Source organism: Ammospiza caudacuta, chromosome 1 (assembly GCF_027887145.1).
Source record: "Ammospiza caudacuta isolate bAmmCau1 chromosome 1, bAmmCau1.pri, whole genome shotgun sequence".
In the NCBI taxonomy this organism is placed as follows: Eukaryota; Metazoa; Chordata; class Aves; order Passeriformes; family Passerellidae; genus Ammospiza; species Ammospiza caudacuta.
Genome location: NC_080593.1, coordinates 44,212,275 through 44,234,162, shown reverse-complemented (window position 1 = coordinate 44,234,162; position 21,888 = coordinate 44,212,275). Strand labels below are relative to the sequence as shown.

Genomic DNA, 21,888 nt, shown 5'->3' with positions numbered 1-21,888 from the left:
ATTAGTTAATTAATTTGATCAGAGTTTAGGTTGTTTTGCATTTTTTTCTTTCATTCATTTCTGATAGTCAGCTCAGTAAATAACCCAAAGAGAAACAGGTGATGAAATTGATGAAAATGATAGTTCAGGCTGTCCATTGCCACCATTCCCAGATAGCACAAAATTACTGTTGCTTTTCTGTTGTTCATTCCCCATTTTTCTGACACTGCTTCAGCATATGAAAGTAAAAATAATGATCACAAGTTATATCCAGCTCTATTACAGCATCTATGACTATTCAAGTTATTAAGCAACTCTTTAAAGTATGACTGTCTGTCTAGCCATTGCTTGTGAAAGAAGAGAGGGAGTTGCATATCCAGGTGATCCTGGTTTTGCAACATATTTAAAAAATAAGTAATCTAAATAATTCCAAAGTCAAACTGTTTTTACTCATTTTGACTCACTTCTTCTTTAAGAGGAACTGAAATGAACTTGTTTATGACTTCACGTCTGCAAAAAATATAAGACAGATTTTTCAAATTAAGTCAGCTGGTGAAGTTGTAGGAAAACATAATTTAGAGCAGTTTATTATTCATTCACTGACAGCCCAATTTATATTCCTACAATAGATCTGGGCTTTATGTTCCAGCCTTTATGAACACTGATGCTTATTTTCCCTCTGAGTTAGGGAGGTATAAAGGAAATCTTCCTTTCTGTGTTTCTACAGTGATAGTCTTAGGAACAAAAAGCATTACAAAGAATGTGTGTGATGGGTTTTTTGTACAATAGGGATAGGGAGAATAAAATAATTTAGAAATATCTTAATTTGTAAATTAAATTTTAAATTTATTTTGCTCAGCAGAAATTAGGTTATTCAAGGTATATACACTGGGGCATGTAGCATGGAAGAAAACATTGTCTCAACTTGTGATGGAAAAGGGGAACCTTACATTGTTGTAGTGTAAGCAGTGACCTCACATAGGATGCACTTCCACAACTGACTGAAGTGCTGAGGCCAGGGTCTATCCAGGTCCATGATCTCCCAAACCATACAATTCTCTGGGACAAAGGATCTTCATGCAGCTTTGAAAGTTTTTGGACATGGATTTGGGTTAGGAAGGAGTGGAAGAGCTGGGAACTGGAGACTAAAAAGAATATTTAAGAATGTTTCAGGTCTCAATCACATTTTCTATGGCAGTATTGTCCAATTCAGGAAATTAACAGAAAAGTTACCCTTAACTTGGATGGGAGAAGCATGAAACTTACCCTTTTACAGCTCTTGAACTTTCGCTTCTAAACATCTGGCAAACAAAACATTAAAAGCAACTCAGCACCACGATTTGGCACCAGTTCAAAAAAAAGAAGGAACAGGTTGAGAAGAGAAAGTGCTTAGAAATTTGGTTTTGACAGCCAAGGCTACAATCTGTTAGAAGTCTAACACTGATAAAGATGGAGTCTTGGCTTTTCCTTTCTGTTTGCTTTCGTCTAGCAGGTTTTTTTAAATTACTTCTTAGGACGGGAGGTGTGATGATCAGCGTGGTTTGGAGATGAATAACTTAAAGAGCTTGCACTAAATTTCCTGTGAAGGCTGCCAGACCTAGGATGACTTTCTTCTGGTGTCCATTACGGGATATTAGGGTAATACAAAATAAACAAACTTGCTCTTCTTTGCATTGAGGAGCAGGTAGAACTGGTTGTCTCATGTTGTCAGAAAACATTTCTACCATTGTTCGGATGCTATGGTAAAAGGGGTTGCTTTTTTTGACTGGAAATCTAACTACAGCTTTCCTGGTGAACTGTATTTCCTATGGTGGTTTAAGAGCAGAAATTGGGATCTGTTGGGAAGAGAATAGGACATTTACAGTGAGAATTTTGAAACTTAGATTCTTGTTGGACAGAAAAGGGATATTTTTATTATTGTGATTCATTTTTATCTTGTAGAGTGGCAGTCATCTGCTTATGCTATATAGAATATACTTTTCAGGTTTAGCATCCATTTAAAAAGCCTGATGTGAGGAAAAGAAGCCAGAATGGCAAAATTTTCTGCACCTCAGCTGTTACTCTAGTTCTCTTTAAAATGATCTGTAGGCAATAAGACTGTTGACAAAAGGTCCTATCTCCTGTGAGAAAACAAACAAAAAAAGAAATCTTTGCTTCTTTAAGCAAAGCCATATCCACTGGTTTCAGAAATTAGTTACATCTGATTCTTCTGATCCAGCTATTGTAGTAAGGACACAAGCTGTTTTTTGCAATAGCAATATTAGAAAACATAACTAGTGAAGATTGCCCAACATATTCTGCATATTTTAATGCAGCTCTGATTTTTTAAATTTTTTATTGCCTTTTTTTTTTTTTTTGTTCATATCAAGAGCAGCATCTGCTTACAGATTTCCCAGGAGAACAGACTTGATATGATCAGATCACAACATACAATCAAGGTAATATAACAGAAGGAAGGTGTTAAAAAAGCTCTTTGAAACCAAAATTTATTTTTCTTCCAAAATTAACACTTGGCTTTGCTGTCTTTTTGGAAGGAATATCTGAAGGTCTTGTTGGGTTAACCAGTTGTTGCTAGGTCTTCATGGTAGCTAGCCTGGCTGTTTTTAGGCCCCTGTTAGGTCTAGATTCACCATCCAAGTTTTCCATAAGTCTCATCTTCCTTCTATACAGAGATGGAATATTTGTACATGTAAAATGCAGAGAAAAGAAGGAGAAACAAATCTCTTAGGTAAGTAAGCAGGCATAATCCTAATTCTTGTGACTTCTGAGGCTGTAAAATGATTCATTGCTTCTTAAGTAAAATAAGGTCTAAGGAGTGTGGAATGACTCCTCCTTTTAGTGTCTCCATTTGAAGCATTGCTTCTGTCACCAGTTCTGGAAGTTCATCAAAAGAGGGCAACACTCCTTCAGAGGTATTTTCCAATTTTGCTGTAAATCAAGGCTTTAGCCCTCCAAAACAGTCTAATTGCGTAGTTGAATTAATTCTGACAAAGTCCCTTTGGAAAGAATAGGTCTTGCAAAATTGCATTGGTTTCATATTGCACTTAGGTTTTACCAGGTGATAAAGCAAAGCAAATATTCATGAAGAATAAGTCCTTGTTTTCTATAACTTTTGTTTGTAGAATTAAGGAATATTTTCTTTTGGTAGAGATCAGGAGCCTCAGTTGGTCATGCTGATGGAATTTAAAGAGAAATGTTGGACCACAGTCATACACAGCGTGGAAAGGGTTCTTTCATGAAGTGAACCACACTGAAGATAAAGGAGGGAACATCTAAAGGTAAGACAAAAAGAGAGATGCATTCTTAGCATTTGGCATTCTCCAAAAGCATGACAAACCTGTACCTCAACAAGTGAGCAGTTCAGACTAAGTGGATAGGAGTTAACACATTTGCTCTCATTTTAACGGGATTAGGAGAAGTCTGTTGAAATGTTGAGTCAATCCATGCTTAAATCTTCCTGAGCAGCAAAAAGAGCACAGGGAGAGCTCACAGTTTTACCTCCTTCCCAAATATGCTAAGCTTTATTATTTCCTATGTTTCACCCTATGGTCATTGAGATGTGGAGGAACTTAAGGCTGATTTAAATTACCCTCAAATACTGCTATTGTATTGTGTGACCTATAATAATAATACTTGCCTAACCCCTTTATTTCCTTGTAGTGGGGACATAAATCCTCTCCACAAAACTTCAATTAAGCTTTTTATAGAAACATCTGTATGTTTGCAAACTGGAGTCTCCCTGTAGAATAGTTGTCTCTATAAATTACACTTTTGAGCTCAGTCACACTTCTGGATTTTATTTTTTTAAAAAGTCACATTTATGGGCTTCATAAAATGCTCTCATGCATGCATAATAAAATTAATAACATATGGATTAGCAATGAAAAATAGTTGAGATGAATTTTGACAGAGTTGGAAACATCTGAAATCGGGGATTTTGCAGCTGTCTTTGTCAAATGTAATTCTGACCTATTAACTGTGCATCACTCTTCTCCTTAATTTAGCTCACTGGTGTTAAAAGTCAGCTGTTCCAGGCTGTCTGCATTCCTTGAGAATTGGTAGTGCACAGTGGTTTAGCACAGTCTGTCCGTGTGCTGCACTGTGCAGCCTGTGGATCAGTATGCCTTGGCTTTTTCCCAAGTTCCACTCATGCACAGCAGAGAGTTTAAAACTGCCTGCCGGAAAAATAAAATTAATGTTTCCTAAATGAGTCCAAAAAATTAGGATATGGCCCCAACAGGTCCATTCTGAACTATTCATATATTATCTAATAAAACAGTAGATAGTATAGTGGAAAGTAGATAAAATAGTGCAAAGTGTCAAACTTTGATATGACAAACATTTTTATGGAGTGACATTTTTATTGGAAAACATTTTTATTGGAGTATCAGGTTTGGTTTTAACCTCTTTTGTGGTCTATATGTGTTTTCAGCATTCAGGATTGCTAATGAAAGCAGTGATGCTGGATTTGGTGTCAAATGCCTAAACACCATCTAACTTCTACTTCAGCAAAATGTGAGGATTGAAACAAAATAAAGCCTTTGTCTTAAACTTTAAGTCTAAATATTTATGTCATTATTATTGTAAAATTTTGATATATTATATTTTTTTTGGTTTATTTATCTGATCAGTTACACAGTTTGGTTTGTGAAGGAGGGGGATTAATTTCCACAAATTATTAAGCACCACAATATAAACATGAAGTATTTATCATTATCTTCCATGACTGTATTAGTAGTGTGGATGGAAAAAAGAACCTCATCAGAAACAACCTGCCACTTCCTCTGCCAAATTACCTTTTGCAATTAATTATGGTAATTTCCTGAAATATTTCCTGAGAATTTGTGGGCAATGACTATAGTGAATAAATTTGTTTAGTGAATCATTACTTGCTGATTTTTTGTGTATTCTGGCCAGACTATTTCCACTCTATTAATGGATTCAAGATATTTAACAGGAAATTATTTTCAACCAGATGAGCTGCCTGGTCTGCATTCTTATAATCTCTGACGATTCAAATTCTTCTTGAGATCAGTGATTCAGAAAGCCATATGGGATTTTTTTAATGTTGGGTACAATATTTGAACATTAAAAAAGTGAGGTTTCTTAGATTTTTATTTCCCTTAAGTAATATAAAGCTAGATAAAGACAGACAATGTCATTTTTTGCCTTTCTGTTCCTTCATTTTGCAAAACTAAGAATTGTAAGTGGTCAAAGTGGAAATTTAAACATCCTAATATGATGATATAGACAAGCTATGGAGGAAATGAGTTCGTATACCAATGTGTGTTTGTACACTTTTGACATTCTGGTAAGTACCAATTTGGTGTACTATTCAATATTCATCTGTTTTGATCTCTGAATGCCTGCTAAAATCAAGAGAATGACTAATGTTGACTGTTGTAATCAGCTTGGACAAATACTCTGTAGTTAGAGAGGAAAAGGTGACTGTTGTAAGTCAGTGCATTTACATGTACTTCTTCAGTAACTGAAGGTCTTTTTGACTGTACTAAACCAAACAAAACCAAAAAAAACTCCCATGAAAAACAGAACTCTAAAGTCAGATCAGCTTTGATTTCATTTCACCAGGAAGTTGGTCTGGAGTAAGTAAATGTATTGATGGAGGAGAAATGACAGCCATGGGCACAATTCTCTTTTCCTGGATCTGCATATTTTTCATTTCAGAGCAGACCCTTATGAAAATGATTGTCACTTCAAATGAGCTGTTGGCTCAAGATGTAATCCTGATTTTATTTTTGGGTACATGTGCCCAAAGCACTTAGCTTACCTCTTTTGATGTCCTACATTCTACATTCTCTTGTCCAATAGGGTACAAGGATGGGAGAGACCAGATGAGTGAATCTCTCCAGGGGACAGCGAAATTTGCAGCCAGGGAGAGTGAGGGGGTGAGGCTCCCTCAAAGAATTGTTCCTGTAGTACATTTCTATGGTGTATTGCCTGTTTCAAAACACAGAGGGATCAAAATAAGGTGAGCTATGCAAAACTACACAGCCTTTCCATGCTGCAGTTATTGTACCTGGGGGTAAACTTTTAGCCAGCTTATTTGTCTGGTTGCTAATATGTTTATGGTTTACTAATATAATTAATACTGTGAAGAGAATTTATTAAGCAACAGGGGGTCAACAACAATTTGCATGTAGTTTGCTGCCTTTGCTAAGGAGTTAAATAGATAAAAAGGATGGAGTAAAACTTTTCATAGGTGTAAGATATACATATATAGATATATATAGATATGGTTTGCAGGCTTATTCTGCTACTGACTACTAAAATGAATGCAATTACAATAATTAAAATCAATGTGTAATATTTCCCTGAATAGTGAACCTCAGGTATCCGGTTTAATTAGTCTTGGGTATCAGAAAATTCTTTTTTAGAAAAGTACATATTAGCAGCATAGCTTGCAGATACTTGCCCATTTTTTTCCTGGTAAAGTTCAAAAAAATGGCAGGCACTGTGAGGAGGCAATTTCCCATTGAAGACATTGAGTGCCATCTGTAAGGCAGCAATGGTGGCTGCATGCTGTGACCAGAGGAAATCTTTAATTAAAGGTCTGTTGAAAATGATTGCATGAACCTATTATTTAACAACACTTCCCACACATTATCTGTCCACTCAACATTAACCTCATTAGGGCCTCATTAGTACTTGCCCTCTGCACTGTTGAGCAAATATTGTCCCTCTATGGCTATATAAACTGAAGTCCTGCATGTATCAAGTATACATATATGTAAATATTTAAGAAGTCTTAGTCACTTGCAGCTCTTACATAATTAATAGGAGCTGTTAAAACTTCTTTTAAAAAGAACTAGTGGTTTTGCCTGTTAAGTATACAGCATTTGAGATCAGATCAGTAAGCTCTTTAGCTGATATGTACCCAATAGGTTTTTATATAAATGCAGTTTAGAAACAGGAGCTTTTTAGTGAGAGCAATCCAAAATTTTCCTCCTTCAATGACAGCATTTGTACATTCTAAACAAAAATAAAAGATCACAATTGAGTAACTGCCTTCATAAGGTCTGATAAAATAACTGTAACTTATTTTTTTTTTCCCCATATGCACTTGAAAAAGATGCAGGAAGAAGGAGACTTTGTTTTAAATTAACTTTGTGATCCAGGTTTAATAAAACATGAGGCATGATTTTTCCAGTTCCCTACTCAATCAAAACATTATTACAATGAAAAAAGCCATGACATTCAGTAGAAAGTGGAATGCTTCAGGTTTCAAAGTAGCATCTGTTCATTAAAATTTTTTTTAAATCTGAGGACATTTAAGGTTAACCAAATAAAAAAAATGCTTGTAGCTGTATTTCATGAAGGAAATAAAATTTCACGGCTTTCAATGCATTTAATAACTGCAGAAAGGAAACACAAGAGAAACAGAAAGCACTCACCGTGGAATACATAACCATTTTTTGATGGTATGAAGGCTTTTTAGCATCTAAGATATGCTTTAGAATAGTTTTTAAAAGAATACCTGAAAGAAAATGGGGAAGCAGTGACAATGAAAGAGATGCTTGTGTTAACATCTGTATCGACTGCTGCCATTTCAGCAATCCGTCACTAAGTGCACCAGATTCATTCAATTGACTCAACTGGTAATTTGTGCAGAGTGCCTTGATTAATAGTGGCAGTATCTTTCAAATGAACAGTGGGCCTGTTTTACTTCTGTGTAAAATGTTTGGGGGATCCCCAATAGCCTCAACAGCTTCAAGCAGTGCATTCGCAGTTACTTTGTGCCAGCAGAACAGTGCAAGAAGAGCACAGTAATGAATGCTACCCTGCTGTCTGTGTAGCTTGAATGATTTCCTGCTTTCCAGAGAAAAAAGAAAGAGCATATCCTCTTGACTCTGGGGCTTTATAAATTGTCTGATTTTCTGCATTTTGTTAATGTTAACTGCTGAAAAATTGTAAGACAAACTACTTGATTTAAATCAATGGCTGCACTAGTATGTTAATATAAGGTTGGCATGTCGACAAGTTAAAATCCTTAAAGTAGAACAGTACCAACTAGGAAATTAGACAGAATTGGTCTTTAGCTTCTGGCACATTTTTAATAGCAATTGTTAGTAAAGCAAGGAAAGAGGTTTGAACTTTGTGCCAAGTTTTGCAAGTTGGAGTTTTGAAAAATGCAACAAGTTAATTCAAGTTATTTGTTCATTTGTCTTCCTAGCTCACAGATCCTGCCTGCACACTGCCCATATAAAACAAAAAGGAGGCTCAAAATATGACAGTGGATGAATGGAGGAGAATGAGTGATAAAAAAGGTATAAAATACTTTCAAATTTTAGTCACTGTTTTCTGAGCAGAGTAAAGTTTAAAAGCAGTTAGTAATCTCATTTTGGGACTCTCAGTAGTGGAATATGAAGATGTTAGGTAACAGAGTCACCATTCTTACAAATAATATTTTTTTTTAATTAAGTTACACATGGCTTATGCTAAGTTTAAGCTTGATTCAATTCAACAGGAATCTGTATGTTATATTGAATTTCTTATACAGTGTAATCTAAATGATACCTCCGTTACAATATTAGATTAGGATATTCATGATTCATATGGTCACCATCTCCCTCCCCATTAAGCAAAATATTTCAGTGCTGCCCACCAATATCCCCATAATGGTATCTTTCACCATTCTACCATAGAACCAGCAGCAATGTTTGTCATATACCCTTTCTTCTTTCCCATCCTACTTTTGGTTTTAAATGGTGTAAGAATTCAGCTTACCTCCCTGCAAACGGGATTTTTGTATTTGTTTGTGGAACCCAAATTCTGCCTGCAATAACAATTCTGACAGCTTTATCAGCTTGGTCCTGACACCATGAGTAGCCCAAACAGGTAAAGTGTAATTGTTGATATCCTACAGTGAAGAAAGAAAACATAGTGATTTTCTTACTGATTCCTACTGCTAACTGTTATTTATTCTGGCACAAAATACTTCTCAGAACAAATTCCGAATGTTTCGCTCCAGTAACATTTTCTCATTGTAATAAAATGATGACTGTATTTTGCATTTAGACAGCTGTAGCATTCCTATTTATAACATCATGGTGCTTGAAAGAAATTTGAAGGGCAGTTTTCCACAAGAAGAGGAATATTTATTAATAATACTAAAATTATGCAAAAAGCAACTGGCATTTTTATGTTGTCAGGTGAAAAAAATCACTATATGACTTTTTCAGTCATGTGCTGGGTTGTATTTTTACTGAAACAAATCCTATATAAACACCAGGATTTTAAGGGCTGGTAGCTCTCAGATGTAAGAGGAATACAGAGATCAATGTATAGCTGTAGTATGGATGTACCAAAGTAAGGGGTAGGTATATAAGGATGAGATATAAATGAAATTTGTACGTATTATGGTCTATTGGATACTGTCACAGTGCTCAAGTTAAAGTGGAATGGATTAGTCTTTCCTTGGGGATGCAGTCCAAGGTGTATTAGTGATCACAACTGTGAGAAGGGAGGACATCCACAAAACTCCTCGTTTGCAGTACCCTGAATTGCTGTTTAAACAAGGTTGGTAATTTTCCTTTAGAGCAATGTAACCTTTGGACTGATCTCACCTAAAGGACTGTCCTTGTAACAAGCTAGCTCAAAGGAAAATGTCATCTACTTTAAGGGTTTGTTTAAACAAGAAAACAATAGAATGTGCTAGGTTAAACCAGCTCAGATCCCAATGTTATCCATTGCTCTTTTAATAAGTGTGATTTATGTCTTGAGGGAAGAATTGGATGGTGGCATGCTATTAAAGACAGTCTGTAGGCAAGTAAACACCTCAGTGTCCAAGTTACCTGAAAGTCAGCTAACACTTAGCTGAAAGTAACAAATACAGAGAGATGTGTGCTACTGTAGTTTCATGGATTGTATTTAAAAACTGTGTAAGCACTCTCTCTTTATATGCTTGAAAAATGAGAGAGGTTTTTATGGCAGATGCCTTTAATTGATACCCTGAGAGTCCTCAGTCAGTAGTATCAAAGACCAAGACTCATCAAATAGAACACTAGAATGAGAAGCACTTTTTTTTTTTTTTATTCCAGTATTTAGCTAGATTCTTGATGGGAGCTGTGGGTTTTCCAAATTAGTCTGGTGACACAGATTCTCGGTATGATTTAACTATTGAAATAGAAAGTTATGGTCCTGCATTTGGCAAACATGGAAGGGTGACCTCACTGAAATTACAGTGAGATGTCCCAACATGTTAACATTTCATTTAACTTAAGGCCCTGGCTAACATTCTATTCAAGTCTGCTTTGAGCAAAGTTGGACTTTTGCAAAAACTGCAGGAATGAAGGTAAACTCATTTGTATCACACCCTGTAAAATATTACATGCTGCTTCTGAAATCCACCTTAAAACTCCCTCACTAATATCCCAGTACTGATGACCAATTTATCGTTAATATTTGATTATAAATAGCTATGCATGAAAATGTACCAAAAGCTGCCTTCAAAAATAACTTTTTAACACAAGACTCTGCAATTTTGTGTCAACAGAAGTAAGTCTAGACTTTGAAGAGGGATTTCTTGCTAGATTAAGGGCAGTCAGGGTGTTTTCAAACCATGACCTTTCCAGATTGCGGAACCCAGATACCCATGCCAGTCTGGCACCACAATAACCCTTTTGTTATAAAATCCAAACTCTTTTGTGATACCTTTTCTTAGAACAAGCTCCCAGACTTGCACAAATAGCAATTTGTGTCATTCCAACATCTGCTTAATTCCTGAAAATACTCCGTCCACTACTGGCCGTGTACAAATAATGGCTTCTGTTGCTTTTACAATTTGCATAAAATCTTTGTGGAAGGATGCTTATGTTTCTTTGCCAGCAACATATTTTTATCCCTGTATATCTCCTAGTGGGGCCTGGGGGAGTTACAAGAGAATTTTATCCAAAGGTAAGCTTTTGCCTAATTGTCCATATGCAGTCACTGGCTGGATCTTGAATATGAAAGTCCACTAGTTTGTGTTCCTTGCAGTAGTGGATGACCCACAGCAGCCTCACACATAAGTTTGACCTTAAGTGAGGGTTTCTGGGAAAGAAGCTGCAAATAGTTGATGTTTAAAAAAAAATTTGAAGCACAGATCTATGATCTTTTTATGACTTACAATAAAAAAAATTAACCAAATACAAATACCAGGTTGAAGGAAGCATAGGAATTTCTATTGGACTCAAAGATCTTAAGGGTCTTTTCCAACCTAAATGATTCTATGATTCTATTTACCTCATATTGTAAAGTGTCGGAGAGCTTCCAAATCCTTTCACTCGTCAACTTCTTTACTGGATATCCTGTATGAGTGGCTAAAAACTTCAGAAATTGCTGGAATACAAAAAAATCCAAACTTGTAGTACTGAAGGCATTTTTACATGATTTCTACACACTGTCATAGTAGTACATAGAAATTTTTAGAAAGAAGACAGTCTTTGCACTTTAACAATGAACCATTGCCTAGATGTAAGAGAATTTGGCCTACTCATTTAGACAAGGTTGGTGATTTTAGTTCAGATTTGAAGTATAGTGATTGTTTATGCTTGGTGGAAATGTTTAGAAGGAACACAGATATATGAAGAAGTCTGGTAGAAATCCAAGAAGTGCTTAAAGGAAGTGTGATAAACAGAATTATTCTGATATTGGTACTCAAGAGAAGGAGAAATGTGAATTGTGATTTACTTGCATATAATACCCAGATGCAGAGCCACAAATGGATGCTTGAGGTCAGTGGTGAGAGATAATAGAAAAACAGGTGAGGTTCATGGTGTCATTTTGAATACACATGTGAAGTAGAAGTTGCAGCAGAATAAACATGTGGTTATATAGTCATGCAAAGGTTTTGATGATGGAGAAAGAAAGGAAAGGTTATACCATATGAAGACAGGCACAAAACATAAGAGAACACCTAAATTAAGATTTTGGGTGGAAAACATGAATAAATACTTGAGAAAAACACTGAGACTGTTATAGAAATTCCGAAGAATTGAAATGAGAAAATGAATCTGAACCCACAGATTTATGTAGGCAGAGATGTCAGAGGAGTTGCTTTACATGGGAGTAAACAGAGAGAGGTATTGGAATAATTTCAGAGGCATTGACACTGATTTTATCTGAGTTTTTGTTTTGTCTAGTCCCCTAGAAATGAAGTTTTTGCAAGTAGGTCAATAATTTATCTTTTCTGTGACCTGCCATTTTCAATTGTCGGGAATAGCCCAGTCCAGCTGGATGTTGTAATTGTTTTATGGGTATGTTTTCTACACCCACTCTGAAGATTAGAGATCTGAAGGGAGCATATTAACTGCTGTTTTAAAACCTGTGTGTTAGATAATGTTGAAGAAGTGGTACACTTCAACTGGATTTCCAGAACTCAGAATACTTTACCTTGTAGTGCTTGAATTGCCTTTGGAAATCCCTTGTTGCAAAGGTTTCTCTCAGAAGCTCCTTGTATTTTGGGCAGTGTGAGAAAGGTAGGTATAGCAACTGGTAAGAAAATTGCAAAATCCTAGTTAAGCAAGGTGCATCTTGTTCTGCAATTCAATATATCCTTGCAGGTTTGCTGTTTTGATTCACTGCACTAGTTGGGACAAGCTGAAAAATAATTTGGGAATGTAGTTTCAAGGATATTCATCTTCAGGACTCTAGGAGTCATACTGATGACTACACACAAAATAATCTTTAAATGTTCAGAGGAGTAATAGCTGCAGTAGTTCAAAGTTAAAGGATTCATTTACACAAGATGAAATTTGTCCTTTGACAGAATACTAAGACAAGCCCTCATGAACTCCTTTGTTCTTAGCTTCTCCAGGGATGATTTCATTCATTATGTTCAGTCTTTCTTTAAACACACCATCACATTTTTACAACAAATTACAAAGCAGCAGCGGGACTGCAATAGGATTCTTTGTGCATACTCAGCTGTATTGAGTCTATTTAACAGAGCTTCATTTAGTTCAGCTAAATTGTAGAAACTTGTGAACTTTCTGTAACTCGGTTTTGTCTTTCATTAATCTAAGCTATATGAAGGTTACATATGGCTGGAATAACTTAAAAACTTACTATTTCATTTATATGTATTTATATATGTTAGCTAAATTGAGTTTATTTTCATTTTCTGTGTTAAATTTTAAACAAAAATTCAAATTTGACACTGATATTATTAGTGCTTTTCCCTAATGTGCTTTTTTGTCTTTCCAGTAATGTAGCTCCATCTATATAGTCCCAATATTAAAAGAACTTTGAAAAGAACTTGAGAGATTTGAAGGGATAATTAGCTTGGAATGCTTCACAGCAGTTCCTCAATCTTTTTAGAAATACAATCTATGCAATCCACAAGATAGGAAGATATTTGTCAATTATAGCCATAGGTTCATGAGCAGGCATCATTTCACCAATAAATGATGGGCACTTGTTTTGTATTGTAGGATACATGCAGTCTCAGGTTTAGCCTGTATATGTAGTAAGGATGAATAAAGTTAAAACACAAATATTTGAAAAAAGTACAAAAATTCTGCATGTGCTCATGATTTTATTATTTGTTTGAATAAACTTACTTGCTCCCCTAGATGTGAATGAGGTGCAGCACCTGCTTGCTGAGTTTGCCTTTTGTGTTGATACTGGCAGGTAATCTTGTCTCTCTGCTGGGATATCCCCACCTGTGACAGTGCCAAGCAGCTCCTGTGCTGTGCCTGGCTGTGTGTGTGATGAGGAAGACATGTCTCCATACCTTCCATCTCCATGCTCTCATCACCCTGAGGTGAGAACCATTGCTCCATGACCTCTCTGACGTGAGTCCCTTATCATCACAGACTGTGTTAATTAGACTTGTAAAGCCCACACAATTTATCTTGCATCACAAGTGCAAACCTGCTCTCACAAACTGGGACTCATGCTGCGCACTCCTGATCTTCTTAACTTTTTATGATAGATTTTCCACACACAGGAGGTTCCAGCTCCAGCCAGCTGCACATCTTTGCCCTCTAGGACAAGTACATGCAAGCTACAGAGCTGCTATCCACAGGATTCCTTACAACTCCTAAGTGAGGAGCTGAGGAAGGGAGATGAATAAATATATTGCCCCATGAACTTGTGCTTAAAGCTCTGAGTCCTCCTTCCTTTCCCCTTTTACTTTTCTCACCAATTGTTGGAGTACATGTGTTGACCTGCAAAGTGCATGAAAAACAATCCTGTAACTCAATTCTCACCATAATGTAAGTCCCAGAATGATTCTTTTGTCTTTTCCATTGGCTGTGGACTAAGTAATACTGAAGCACCAGTGAGATTAAGTATGTTTTCTCTTGTCACATAAAGAAAGTCATGTTTGCATTAAATTTAGAATTAATCTACTTTTACAGTGATTTACTTGCTTTATAAATGAACTCTTTTCTCTATGCCAGTACTCCCATTTTTATTTCTTTTTTGTTAAGATCATGTCTCTGATATGCAAGTCCATTCCTGTGGAAATACTTGCCAACACTTCTACTAAGCTTATTAAGCCTTTCTGCAAAATGCTTGTAACAATGTTCTTTTCTTGCCTTAACCATGCACTTTTTGCTGCACCTTCATCTCATGTCCTATGTACTTTACTAATGCTCAAGGGAAAGCAGATGCCCCTAGTTTATACTCACATTATCCTGTGACAGTGGCATTGTATGAACTGGAATTGGCTGCCAAAGGATTTTGGGATTCCAAATCTCATCCTGTGTTGGTGGGTAGAGTCCAGCAAGACTTGCCTGAGCACTCATAAGTGTATGATCACAGTCAGTGCTTTGAACATAAATCTGAAGGAGGAAAACAAAAAAGAAAAAGAAACATTTTGGATGGTAATTTCTTTCATTAGATTACTTTATTGTCTTCTTGGTAGGAAAAAAAGAGGTACTGGGGAAGTTGTCATTAAAATGGAGTGGCATGAAGAAGGACTATGAGAAAGAAGGAGGAAGGAGAAAGACTTCAGCTGGAATAAAATTTCACTGTACAACTGAGCTGCAGCAGGGTAACATCTTAGAAATCCTGGTAGACAGCATGAGATTGACTCTATTTGACCCTCTAGGTTTTGGGACATCGTATGTGCACTGAAAAGCTGGAACCTAAATGAAAACTGAGTTGTATCTGCATTCCATATGGAAGTGTAGCATTGGAGGTATTTGACATAGATGCTCTGCCATACAGCAGTGAGGGAGCTGAACCTGATGTGCTGCCTAAAGAGCCTTTCATGTGGTTTTCAGTTAGCCATCAGGATAAAAGCTGAACTACAGTTTCAGGGATATTTTGGAATGACATTGACTTCAATTGATATTAAATTTTCTCCAACTGCACCAGGTTTAGACTCTTATGCATCCAGGAAGTCCCATTACCAACCATGAAAAACATCTTCCTGCCCAGATCCAGTACTTGCCTCACACTGCTTGTATACAACGCTCAGGAAATGAGAGTATCTCCTCCGCATGTACTGGCCAAGCTCATACTGTTGTTGTATGCCAAGCTGTAGAAGTAACACAAGAGCATGAGAGGCTAAAGAAATGTGCTATGCATCCATTCCTACAACCAAAAAATAATGCAATAATATTTCATATTATTTTAATAAAGACTTTTTTTCTGTTTCAAATTGAATTAGGAAGGAAGACATGAGAAAAAAGTAGTGAAGTTGCTACATGTATGGTGTTGGATAACACTAGCTATGACTCCTGGTGGATGCAATTGCAGTTTTGTATTTTGCTCTGTGGAAAGCTATGTGTATGTTTATCTGAGCTAGTGAGACTTAAAGCAGGCATAGAGATGTTCCAACACCATCTGTCTACTTTCTACTCTATTGCTGTCTCAGAGCTGATTAACTGGGAGTGCAGACAGAGCAGCCACCTGTCCATGGAGACACATCCAGGATATGAATCCCATAGAGTATCACCAGAGATTCCTTATGGGGGCTAGAATTTTAGCCTGGGCAAGATCTAGTTTTTCAGAACAGAAGTTTTGAAGTAAAAGTCCTCCAAGCCTTTGGGCCTTTTTCTGCAATAGTTAATTATTATCAACAGTCTGAAGCATTTGATTTTTGATTCTTGCCTGATTATGTTCCCAACTTTCAGTCACTGAATCTTGTTACACTTTTGAATAACATTCAGCATCACAGATCTTATTCACAGTTAAACAATAACCCATAAAATGGAATCAAGTCACTTTATCTCTGTGTTAAATTAAACTGATGACAATTCTCTATCCTCAAAGCAAAATTTTTCCAGTCCCAACATTTTAGTAGCTCTTAGCTGAACATCTTTCAACCTACCTACATAATTTTGTGAACACATGACACATGAATCACCAAATCACAAAATCAGTTAGGTTGAAAATTACATCTGAGATCACTGAGTCCAACCTATTACCTAATGCTACCAGGTCAACTAGACCATGGAATCAGGTACCATCCACTCTTTCCTTAAACACCCCTGGGGGGTTGACTCCGCCACAATCACACACAGTGTCCCTGTAATAGTCTATATTGCCATCTTTTTACATCTACCTGGTGTTTCCTGGCCTAAATTTAAATATTTTCCACTTAGCTCATGTAATCATTACTGTACATTGGGATCTCAAGTACAGTACTCATTGCTTCCTAAAGCAATTTTCTAAGTTGTGGGATCAAAGGATAATTCAGGCTGAAAGGGGCCTCAGGAAGTCTCTAGTCCAACCTCCTGCTCAAAGCCAAGTCAGCTAGGAGTTACTCAGGACCTGCTGTGTGTGCTTGTGATCACCTCTTTGTCTTGCTGGAATTGTGCAATCAGTTTCCTAGGCTATATGTGTGGTTTAGGCTTCTGCCCCAACTTGCCTAATATGCATGTTGATGTTGTTAAGTCCTGACTCCTGGGTCTTGAAGTCTTCTATGCCTTGGAGCAAGCTGGCATGGATTGCATGAACTTGCATAGCGTTTATATGGAATGATTGAGTCACAGCTGAGTTGGGAAGCTGCTCTGTTACTCCTGTTTCTTCAAGGGAGTTGACATGAGCAGAAACAGGCCTGATTGGCTTTGGAGAGCAGTTTTGCCTCTTAAGAACAGTGGGGAAGAAGAACCCCTCAGGCAATTTGTTCTATTCTGATTTTAGTGGAGACCTGGCAAGTTCTTTTAGGACAGAGACCCATTGGACATAAGGTGTGTGTTCCTAACAGAGAGATGCACCTCACAGTCTGCCTCCACATGCACTGTAGCCATTGTCTGGGGCAACAAGACTTCTGGCACTTCTCAACTACTTCAGGGAGACTGCCTGGTTCTGAGTGCTGGGCAAATAACTGGGAGCTTTTCCAATCCAAATCTTGGGGGAAAAGGAATGAAGCACAAGCACACAGACACAGTGGGTCCTGCCAGTGGGAGGGCAAAAAACACCCAGTGTCCAAATATTGCCTTACAGTCTGATAGTACAGTTCACCTGTGGCTCCATTTGTAAGAGGTGGCAGCTACTAGAAGTTACAGTCAAGGCAGGCACAACATCTGTCAGATACAGAATCTGTGCTGCTTCTGGTTCAGCTCCTGGTACATTTGTGGCACATTTGTGGAAACAGCTGATTCCACAAATGCCTTCACTAAAATAGTTGAGGTTTAAATCAAGTTTCTTGGGCATAGCTTAAGAAAACTTTCTGCTCGTACTGATCTTAACAGTTTATAATTAAGGAAGCACTCTGGTTCAGCAGAGATTGAGGGAGGGTTGTGTCTGTAAGCACTTCTATCTCCTGCTACTGATGTTTAAATTTTCCTGTATGGTCTCAGGTGAACTGAGGTGGTCACCAATGCCTGGCTCCTCCCAGAAGATCCTAGTCTGCAACCAAAAAGCTCAACATATGCTGACACTGGATCAGAACAGGCTGACTCAATTTCATTCAAAATTAGTGAGTGATGTTGCTGTGATTTCCTAATAAGTTCCTTGGCTGTCCTTAAGTGGCAACTTATTAAGGGCTTTCTCCAAGTGAAAGCAAAGTTCCAACCCCCACATATCAACACAACATCTTTCAATATTTCAGTTCTTTGCCCAGGTAAATAAACTCACCTTGGTAAGCTGGCCATATCCCTGTTGTCTTGCAATTTCTTTATGCTTATCAGTTGGGAAAAACTCCTGTGGGGTATGATCCCCATGGCGAAATACCTGATAAAATAGATGAAATTGGTTTTTTGTTACTGGTATTTTTTGTGGTGATTATTACTAATTAGTGTAGTCACAAGGAATATGCCATGACAGTGAGTACTGTATCTGACAGATGTTAAGTATATAAATGGTTCTTGCCTTAAATTTAGATAGCTACATTTCCTGTTTAATTTATTTAGACAAACATAACTGGTTCTTTTTTGGCATTTGAGAATAAATTAGCTTAAATAAATTTTTGCAAGTTATAAAAGCTACAGGATACCCTATTATATTTTAAATAAGTTTAATGTATTTTAGAAGGTATAGACCATAATATTAAATAAACAGAAAAAACTAGAAGCATGTAAGCAATTTTGCAGAGATATTTAAACATTAGTATTTTGGTATGACTAAATTTGGATTCAAAAGGGAAAAACCAAGGCTATTACTCAAAGTAACAGTTCTATGGCTGACTCCTGTGAAGTTCTGTTACTTGGCAGAAATTAGCCTTAAAAAGTCCTGTGTTGGTTTTTTCATCACAAGAGGTGATAGAAGTGTTATCTAATATGTAAATGCATGCTAAACTGTTGCTCTGAAAACATTGAACCTGTTTTGAAATTTCACTTCAGATAAAAGATGTATTTATAAGTTACATTGGATTTTTTCATTCATACGATGAATTCTCTGCTTCACATGTTTTGCAGAATAATTCCTGCAGATATTTGCCATATGATTCTAAAATTTTAATATTTGAAAAAAAATTCTTAATCCAAGCAGGGAGAAATTAAATTGAAAACTGCAAGAAAAAATATAATATTCATGATTTGTATGTGTGTGATGTTCAGAATAAGATTCAGGCTTCCTGCAAACAAATGGTAAATCATAACCATTGCAAATAGCGTTAGCTTCAAAGCACTGGTTTCTGTGCTGCTTGCTGAATGTCATTGAAGCCTTGGGTTTCACATACTGAAATTTACTTTCTATGCTAGTCCATTGAAACCACTGGAAAAGTGAGACTCTTCCATGGCAAAGAAGGTTTTTGCACAGTTGGTATTTAGTAATGAAATCCTCTTTAACATTTTAAAACAGAATCCTGTGTTATTTTTATTTTAGTGCTAGAAAATAAGCATTCTATATCTATAAGTTAATTTAGGAATGCACAAACGAGACAAAATTATAAAATCTTATTTGAAATTGAACTTTTTTTGGACAATGCAATAATGAATTTTGAATATGGAGGAAACATTTAAATATTTGAAAAATTTTCCCCTCCTCTCTACCCTAGAGTACAAGAAGAGTAGTGAGTGACAGGTTTTGAAGAAATTTCATTTGCCCATACTTACTAGGGACACAAACTTCAGTTTTCTTTTAGCTGTTGTTTGATGAAGAAAGATGCATAAAAGACAGAACAGGAAACACAGACTCCAAATTCCACAGACCAGCTGCCTTGCTCTCATCTTGAGGGTAGCTTTTAGCTATTTTGCACACCAAGGTCCTGGCTGGACACGGTGACACAGTAGATATATGGCTAAGAGGGGTGGAGTCAGTCGTGCTTAGTGACTGTAAAGAGCTAGAGGTTGCCTTCTGTTATTTAACTAGGATTTAGTATGGGTCAGTCAGTCTTCCCAAATATGAAAATGCTGTGGGTATCTTACTGTATGCAAAAGGGCAATTAAACCATCTGCATTACTAGTGCTCCCAGTCTTCTCTGAACATTTTGTGCTAGAAGGAGCAGTGCTAACAAATGTCCTTTTATAAAGTACCTCTGGATTTTTCTGAGATTTGGCTGTGATTCGTAGGAAGAATAAGCAACAAAGGCTTTGTTGCAAAGGAACAGGAATAAGCCTAAATTCATTGCAAAAAATATAAAGGTACATGAATGAACTTTTAATCTCTTTAGTACATTGACTCTGTCTCTAGTGGCAAAGCATGTGACACTGTTTTCTAGAGCTATCCCCCTGAATTTCATACAGTTAGTTAAATTTAAAATTTCCAAATTTCTCTTGCTGCAAATACTCTTATTGTTATAGTGTGCATATATCAAGATTTGTTTCTGTCATTTCCCCAGTATACTTTAAATAAGAAAAAAAAAAATCTGGCTCAGAGACACTGGTCTGAGAGATGGGATTGATCTTGCAAGTTCCTGTTTTATGTTCAGTCCATTCATGTGTTAATGAAAGTCCTGTTAATATGTTAAAATTGAGAGTGATTTCTTAGTCATCAAAAGCTCTCTGTAAGAATTTAAAAAAATTACTGAAAACAAATTATCATGTTGCTACCCAAAAAGGTTGTATAATCCCAAATTAGTTTAAGACACAAAACAAAACTTTTCTTGTGATTATTAGATATAGACTTCTCTAGGGGAATCAGTTCTCCTTTCTGAGGAAACAATGTTGTATCTTTCACATCTGTCAGAGCTAAAGAGATCCCTCTGTGAAACATCCAGATGTCACGCTTTCATTTCTGCTTTTATCTCTGACAATTTAAAGATATTTATAAATAGAAAAATGTGGTGGGGAGTTACATTTATTGAGAAACAAAATGCCCTTTTTTTTTAATTTGTAGGCGCCTGGGGGAAGATGTGGGTCTACAGGTTGAAGCTGTTCATGCCCTGTATATGTCATACCTGAAAAATTTCTCTGAAGAGTCTGTGTTTTGCTGTTTCTAGAAAACGTGGCATCAGACACTACTCCTAAAATACACTGCTCTGCTAGACAAGATTTTTAAATAGACCAACTCATAAAAAATAGGCAAGTTCTCAGATTTGCAAGGCTCCGGTCAGGTTCTTCATATACTCTATTCATGTCTAGGAGGGACTGCAGGTCTACAACAGAAGCAGAAAGATTTAACTTTCATCTCTTCAAGTATCCATTGTCTCACACTTTATGTGAGACTTCTGTAACTAGGAAGGTAAAATTACTCTTACTTTGAGGATAACAAAATATTAGTGTAAATATTAGTGTAAAATATTAACAAAATGTGGAAAAGATACTAGTGTTAAAGCTGATGCTTGCTTTGATCTGATCTTGATGCTTCTAATTCTGTGAGAAGAGACATGTAAAGGGCTGGAGTTGTTTTTAAGTACACCATGTTGATTAATTCTGTTCCTGTTGAAGGTCACAGAGGGAGAATGAAACAGCGTGCTGTGCCATGGTGAGAGGTGTGTAAACTCTAGCTGTTCCAAAGTCAAGGTAACTGCTTCTGTAATATGCTTGCAGCCTGTGTTAAAGCAGCAGCTGAAGGTGGAAGAGGAGAAGATAATGATAAAGGTAATAACTGTACCTCACTCACCTCCTTGGGAGTACAAAGGACAATATATAAGGTGTAGATCAAATGCCTTTATCTTACCAATAAACCTGATGAAATATTTATGGGATCATGATAAACATAATATTACTAAGCAAGTAAAAGTACAGCTTTGTGTTGTGTTCTGTACTGTGATATCTGAAGCTGCTGGATCTTTGACATTGTTGAGGGAATGCAAATGTTCATTAACAATACTCCAGTGCTTTAAAATTGTTTCACGGTTTAAGTGCTAGTATTGTATTTGAAAACTTATTAATCCAAAGAACAAAATTTGACCCTCTACCCCCAAATTACAATATAAAGAATCCTTTCCATGCTGTGATGCTCACCCCCTCCCCCCACTTTTTAAGTGTAGGGTTAAATCTGCTTACTGTGTAAACACAGGGTAGGATTGGCCTTGCGGCTTGAGATGCTACTTCTTCATTGACAATGGAGAAGTGTCAGAATTGGTTGAAGATACAGTAAAAAGAATGTAGAGGAAGACTCCAGTGTAGA

At 36.7% G+C, this 21,888-nt stretch overlaps 1 protein-coding gene across 1 annotated transcript; it reads right to left on the bottom strand.

Annotated features, from left to right (window-relative positions):
- Positions 1 to 5,780: 5,780 nt before the first annotated feature.
- LOC131555232 (prostatic acid phosphatase-like) lies at positions 5,781 to 19,544 on the bottom strand. Its single transcript, XM_058801137.1, has 10 exons — positions 19,431 to 19,544; positions 18,013 to 18,108; positions 15,380 to 15,466; positions 14,613 to 14,765; positions 12,370 to 12,468; positions 11,221 to 11,316; positions 8,725 to 8,857; positions 7,392 to 7,474; positions 6,413 to 6,519; positions 5,781 to 5,937 (listed from the first exon to the last, which is right to left on the bottom strand). The coding sequence occupies exons 1-10, from the start codon at positions 19,542 to 19,544 to the stop codon at positions 5,781 to 5,783; spliced, it is 1,125 nt and encodes a 374-aa protein (XP_058657120.1).
- Positions 19,545 to 21,888: the final 2,344 nt, after the last annotated feature.

Bases quoted from the DNA above. Each gene is read 5' to 3' on its own strand.
- LOC131555232 (XM_058801137.1), bottom strand. From the start codon at position 19,544: ATGAGAGCAAGGCAGCTGGTCTGTGGAATTTGGAGTCTGTGTTTCCTG. The intron at 18,109-19,430 runs GTAAGTATGGGC...CTATTTTATCAG, and splicing joins AACTGAAGTTTGTGTCCCTA to GTATTTCGCCATGGGGATCA. The intron at 12,469-14,612 runs GTGAGTATAAAC...TTTTCTTACCAG, and splicing joins TGCCACTGTCACAGGATAAT to TTGCTATACCTACCTTTCTC.